This window comes from Nelusetta ayraudi, unplaced genomic scaffold, assembly GCF_046127955.1.
Source record: "Nelusetta ayraudi isolate G7.1 ecotype Tasmania unplaced genomic scaffold, CSIRO-AGI_Nayr_v1 ptg000033l, whole genome shotgun sequence".
NCBI lineage: Eukaryota > Metazoa > Chordata > Actinopteri > Tetraodontiformes > Monacanthidae > Nelusetta > Nelusetta ayraudi.
This window is the reverse complement of record NW_027466083.1, coordinates 1,852,501-1,858,620: the sequence shown is the minus strand read 5'-3', so window position 1 is coordinate 1,858,620 and position 6,120 is coordinate 1,852,501. Positions and strand designations below refer to the sequence as shown.

Genomic DNA, 6,120 nt, shown 5'->3' with positions numbered 1-6,120 from the left:
AAAACAATACAAACATCGATTGTCGTACCTAAACGTGAAGAAAATCACAACTAAACGCAGACAAAGCTAATTCTCTATATTTCATTATAAGGTATCTGGAAATACTGTAATACTGGGTTCATCTCAACACCGACATTAAGTCGTTTCTCAGAAGCAGTGAGGCAAAGTAAAGGAATAAAAACCTTTTTAAAAATGTCGCGGAGACGATGTGCTTTTTCAGTGTTTCTCGTCTAAAAGTCTCCCGACACAAACCAGTAGCTCAGAGGCGTCACGCTGTGATTCAGTGCTGCTACATCTGAACGCATGTAAATAGTTTCACAACATGAATGGTTGAGTCAGCGAGGGCATACATTCAAAACACAGGAGGGTATTCAAAGCTAAGGCCAACACACAGTATTAGATCCCCCACCCCACCCCCCTGCCTATCCATCCATATAAACAGCAGATCAAAATACTTTCATCCGTCTCAAAATCCTTCAACAAAATGATATTTGATGAAGGTTCAGAGGGCTTCCTGTGGAATTGTCCACCGGATAAAGAGTGTGAATGATCCTGCTGGTGCCTGTGACATCGCCATCGCCGTGGCCACACTGACGTGCATTCAGCCAAGCAACTACAAAGTCCTATTTTTCTAATGAATGCTGGTGTTTTTGGATCGAACACGGAATGGTTATTTTTTTATTGTTCGGATCATCTCAGTGGCCTCGCACACTATGATGGCAACAGCTGAAGTGTCATTTAACTGAAACTGAGAGGGTTGAGAAGGTTCCATTTTCATCATCACACAGCAGATGGGATCCTGTGATCGCCAACCTGCAGCTCAACCCTGGCACCTTTTCAAAATATGCTTCTAATAAATAACATCTCTAGAAACCAGTATAATTACTGCTTACAGATAATTCTGAATTCAACCGCTGTGTTCGCTCTGCTACAAATCACAGGCAGCCGTGCACGTCGGTTTGCTGACGTCCGACCCCCCATATCATGTTGCCAGAGTGATCATTATAAAAATAAAATAAATAAATCAAAAATAAAGTAGCCTCTGAACCTTTTTTTTCTAAGCATTTAAACCGAACAGCTGAAAAGGAGACTTATTGCTTTGTTGACAAATGAAAAAGCCATTAAACAGAAGAATAGGTCTGAAGCAGAAGATGTTTACATTTGTGCTCTTTGCGGACTACTGGAAGTCTTCACTCCAGTAGTCCGAACTCTGAAGGCTTTTTGTAAAACGTCATAGTTGCGGCACGATGACGACCGGAGCGCCATCGACCAACAGAGCTTCTACCTGCCAGCTCATCACGTCTCTGGACACCCGGTGTTTACACCCTTAACAACACAACACTTTTTTAAAAGCAGCTATGAAAATAATTAAACTACGCTACTTTACAGAGGGCCTCGGTGTGCGTTAATATTAATAATTGTACGACGAAAATGAATCTGCGCGAGAACTCTTCAGGGGAACTCTTGAAGGTTGGCCAGTCTGAGGGACTGACATTCTCACATCTGGCCGAAGAGGATGGAGCAGAGCAGGAAGATGGCGTAGAGGAAAAGCAGGCCCAAACCCAGCCGGCGGTCCAGCTTCCAGCGGTTCAGGTGGACACTCGTCACCTGAGAGCAGAAAGGCCCAGGTTAGCAGGTTAGAAGGTTAGCAAGTTAGCAGGAGCTGAGGGCCAACTGACTGACTGACAAGGGTCATTTTTCAAAGCAGGCAAGAACAAAAAAAAAACATAATTTATTTTGCCCATTTGGGGGCAGTGTAACACACTTTAAACAAGGCCAATACTGTGAAGACTGAACACGCAGGTCCTAATATTAACCCATTCATTCATTCATTCATCCATTCATCCATCTTCTATACCCGCTTATTCCTATTCAGGGTCACGGGGGTCTGCTGGAGCCTATCCCAGCTGTCTTAGGGAGAAGGCAGGGTGACACCCTGGACAAGTCGGGTTAGAGTAATAAAAATACACTTGCAACAGGTCATAGAAACATAAATAACAGCGCAGTAAAAAAATAACTATGCATAATATTAACCCAATTCTGCTTATTCATATCATCACACCGACAGCAGATGTTAAATTATTAAATGCAACATTCGCAGATGAATTTATTTTCTCACCGTCAGAAACACAGATGCCAGCAGGAGGATGACAGAATACACCAGTCCTTTATTATTGATGGAAACCTGTCCATGGGGGAGGAGTTCAAATTCAGACGTCACCATTTCACAACCATCAAACCGAAAACCTCTGGAAAGCACAAGAATCACGCAGTGGGGAAGAGTGAGTTGTACCGAGGATCCGTGCTCGACGATGAGGGTCCGTAGGGCCCAGGGGAAACCCAGACCCAGCAGGATGTCAAAGATGTTGCTGCCTATGGAGTTGGACACTGCCATGTCTCCCATACCTGAGGGCAGACAGCAGAGGTTCCGTTCACAAGTGAAGAATCTCTGCCAAAATGAACCTCCGATAGGAAACACGTCCATTCACCTTCCGTTAAAAGGTGGGACAAAAACAGGAAGTGAGCCGCAAACTTTTATTTATTCACCTTGTCGAGCCACAATCAGACTTGCCATGCAGTCCGGAACGCTGGTGCCCGCTGCCAGGAAGGTGATGCCCATGATGTAGTCGGGGATGTCCAGCGTGTGACTGATGATGGTGACCTGCGACACGGTGGAGACGTCGTTTCCAGCAGTGCAGCAACACATCTGACACAAACCTTTAGAGCTATTTTCAAACAGTGCGTCCTGTTAAAAGCTTCTGGTGGTGAATCGTTCCTTTGTCTGTCGCTTCTTACCATCCACACCATGAGGTAGGAGAAGATGGCGATCCACAGCGTGGAGGCCAAAAAGGTGACCATGAACCAGCGGTGCCAGCGTGGCCGGATACAGTTGGGCACGGTGCAGTACAGCAGGAGGCCCAGAGGCCACGTGATCACCCACTTCACCTGCGCACAGCAGCCACCTGTAGGGGGCGGTAGAGTTGGGGACACCCAGGTGAGGCTCTCTAACTTGATGTTTGTCAACCACTGTGCCGCAGCACACTAGTGTACCGTGAGATAATGTCAGGTGTGCAGGGGAAAATTATCCAATTTTACTTAATTGGTCTGAAGAAAAATAATACTAACATTCAATTGTGGAGTGACTGTGCTTTAAATGGAATGTAAGCATATTTTCCTCCCTCAGTTCCTCCCAGGATGTCAGATTTGTGTGCATCTATTAGTAGTATAGTTAGTTATACTAGTATGAATAGATTAAGACGCTATATTGTTATTTTTGGGCTAAAAATTATTATTTTATAATATTTTTGGTTGGTGCTTTGGGATTTTTCAATGGAAAAAATGTGCCGTCGCTCAAAAAAGGTTGAAAAACACTCCTCTGACTCCGTGGTTCTCAACTGGTGGAGTCTCGTGATGAAGTCACGACCCAAATTTATTCCACAAATTTTTTTTTTTATTATGTCCAATAAATAAATTATTGAAATTATTGAATTGAATTGTATGTCATTTCAAAGTGAATGCCTGACATTCATTTCCTCTGTAAATATATAAATATTAAATCCCTTTTTAGATATAAAGGGAAACTGCCCACAAAGCTGCGGCCCAATCAAAACAGCAGCAGACCCACCAGTTGAGAAACGCTGCTCTAACTGTTTTTTGAGCAAATAAATTGTGGAAGTTCATTACGTCCTGAATTAATTCCAGTTACATTTTATTTTTAGGGACAAATATACAAAACTTAATGCTTTACCAGCTGATAAGAAAATTCACAACCTGACATTCTGGTGGAAAGGTGGAAGAATTACAGCATCAACTATCAAGTTAAAGCACTGAGTTTCATATCTTTGTCCCTCAAAGTGAAAACCGGTCTTCTGAGCCTCCAATGTGGGTAAGCTTCTCACTGGGTATTCGCACGGGGCTGAAGATCCCGTCGTCATTGTCGTCGTCCTGTCCCCGCTGGCCCGTCTTGTCTCCCTCCTCCTGTTCTCCGGGCCCCCTGCCTCCGTTCTCCAGACTGCTGGGGCTCTTCAGGTTGTTGCTGCTGGCCGAGGCGGGGCCGGCCCCGCCGTCCAGCTGCTTCCCAGAGCAGTGGATGAGCCTCTGCCTCTGCGAGCGCAGGAGGAGAGGAGAGGAGAACGTTGAGAGGTGGGCGCCCAGCGCGTCAGACCGGTGCCAGCCAGATGAGGTACCTCGCTGATGAGCATCCGTCCTGCCATGGAGAGCCTGGTGCGGGGGGAGAAGTGCGGCGTGATCATGACCCGCAGGCCGGCCTCGGAGAAGGACAGCTGGTGGGGGTTGAGGATGAGGAGCTCGTCCACCATGACGGCCGGGGGTGGCTCCTGGCCGTTGGCTTGGCCTAGAAGAGGGTTCGGGTTAAATCCAGTGTGTAAAACTTTTAAGGAAGCCTTAAGGAAGTCTTTTTATGGTATATTTTTAAGTCATGGACTTTTAATCTCTATAAATATATTCTAAAGGCCAGAAAATCAATACGAAAGTCTTTATTCTGAGAGTGGCGTCACAGCTTCCTACTTCCTAGCGTGTGCGAGGTGGAGCTGATGGATTAATGCAATTGAACACCTGTAAGTGAGTTTTTCTTCACTCATTGTGGTATGCAGACTTGTTATTTTCAATATCAGACACTTTTTACACCTTTGTTTTTGACATAGTTTTTTATTAATTATTATTATTAATAATAATTAATGAATTAATTCCCACCTTGAATTCTCTACAATCCAGTTCTGATAATACATCCATTCCATGGTCCTACTAGTTTCTATTCAAGTTGAGTCTGTTAGTGGTTCATGAGCATCTGTGTCTCCAGGATCGTTTACATTCTGAAAAGTGACACTACTGCGCATGATCTATGCGCCCTCTAATAATGAATACAAGACTTTTTCGGCATGTGCGCTGGGTGAACGACTTCATTCAAATGAATGAGCCACTATGTTGTAGTCTGGAGGTCTGGGAGGGGCTTCTTTGAAAAATGGCAGCGCAGGATGACAGCAAACTAGGAGCAAGAGCCTTATTGCTCTATGTATATTGCAATATATGTGAGAAGCGTTCTAGAAGGGTTGGAAAAACAAAGTTATTTTATTGTTCTGTGAGTTTACTTTCATTAATGTATTTATGGGCAGGATGTTACGCTTTAAACAAACTAAAAATTATAAATCAGGCCAAATTTTTCACGCTGGACCTTTAACTGTCGGCTCAGTGGACGCTGTACGACGCTTCCTGTCACTGTCCAAACCTGGCCGCACCTTTGTTGAGGAGCACCATGGAGGTGTTGCAGGCCGAGGTGTCTTCCCCCGCCTTGTCGTCTCTGTGCTCCCCCCTTCCAGGGCAACACGGCTTGGCGCTCCTGAACTGACGCGTCACAAACACCAGGATCTGGGAGTTGAACCTGCAAGCGTTCAGACACTGTTTGCTGAGGATTGGGATTCACCAAAAGACACAAATATTACTGACTGAGGCGGTGCCTTTTTGAATGAAGACATTTAGACTTACTTCATGATGACAATGTAGATTCCGTACATCGTCATGAGGAGCAAAGACTCCCACCTGAGCAGCAAGAACAAGGGAGCAGTTGTTGTGTTGTGTTGTGTGTTGTTGTTTCTTTCACTCACAAGCAGATAGGTTCAGAAATCAAAAAAAGGAAGACAAACATAAGAAAAAGTGCCATTGTGGTAGTAACGTTTACTTGGAGGAAAAGAGGTTCTCAAAAAATGCTAAATGTTTCAAATTCCATTAAATGTTGCTGAAACTAAAATTAATTTGATCACTGTGACAGAGGAAAACAGCTGATTGACGAAAAAAAAAATCCCTGTTTATGTATTTTCCATTATAGCAAAAATGGAAGAAATTTAGATACGCAATTTAAAATATATTTGGAAACATTAATATTTCGTGCTACATCTTTGAACCTTTACTGAAGTGTTTGATGACTTTTGACAAACTATTAGTTTGATCTCATTTTCTATTGCTTAAAGGGATGAGACTCTAAAATTCAGAGGATAAATTCAAAGGTTTGAATCACTTTCATCGCTACGGCAGATTAGATGGTGTACTTAATCTTTTATGATTTGCATTCCAGTGAATTCTAAATATCGTTGTCCATCTACTGTA

At 43.8% G+C, this 6,120-nt stretch overlaps 1 protein-coding gene across 4 annotated transcripts in view; it reads right to left on the bottom strand.

Annotated features, from left to right (window-relative positions):
* Positions 1–415: 415 nt before the first annotated feature.
* Positions 416–6,120, bottom strand: part of LOC142891769 (sodium/potassium/calcium exchanger 3) — a 23,226-nt gene continuing 17,521 nt past the window's right edge. For all 4 annotated transcript variants that reach the window (XM_076031580.1, XM_076031581.1, XM_076031582.1 and 1 more), the window contains 9 exons: positions 5,503–5,556; positions 5,256–5,398; positions 4,188–4,354; positions 3,900–4,104; positions 2,797–2,963; positions 2,548–2,662; positions 2,294–2,406; positions 2,120–2,185; positions 416–1,608 (listed from right to left, as the gene is read on the bottom strand). In XM_076031580.1, the coding sequence (XP_075887695.1) occupies positions 1,498–1,608; positions 2,120–2,185; positions 2,294–2,406; positions 2,548–2,662; positions 2,797–2,963; positions 3,900–4,104; positions 4,188–4,354; positions 5,256–5,398; positions 5,503–5,556 (1,141 nt within the window). In that variant the 3' untranslated portion in view covers positions 416–1,497. The remainder of the gene's footprint in view (positions 1,609–2,119; positions 2,186–2,293; positions 2,407–2,547; positions 2,663–2,796; positions 2,964–3,899; positions 4,105–4,187; positions 4,355–5,255; positions 5,399–5,502; positions 5,557–6,120) is intronic.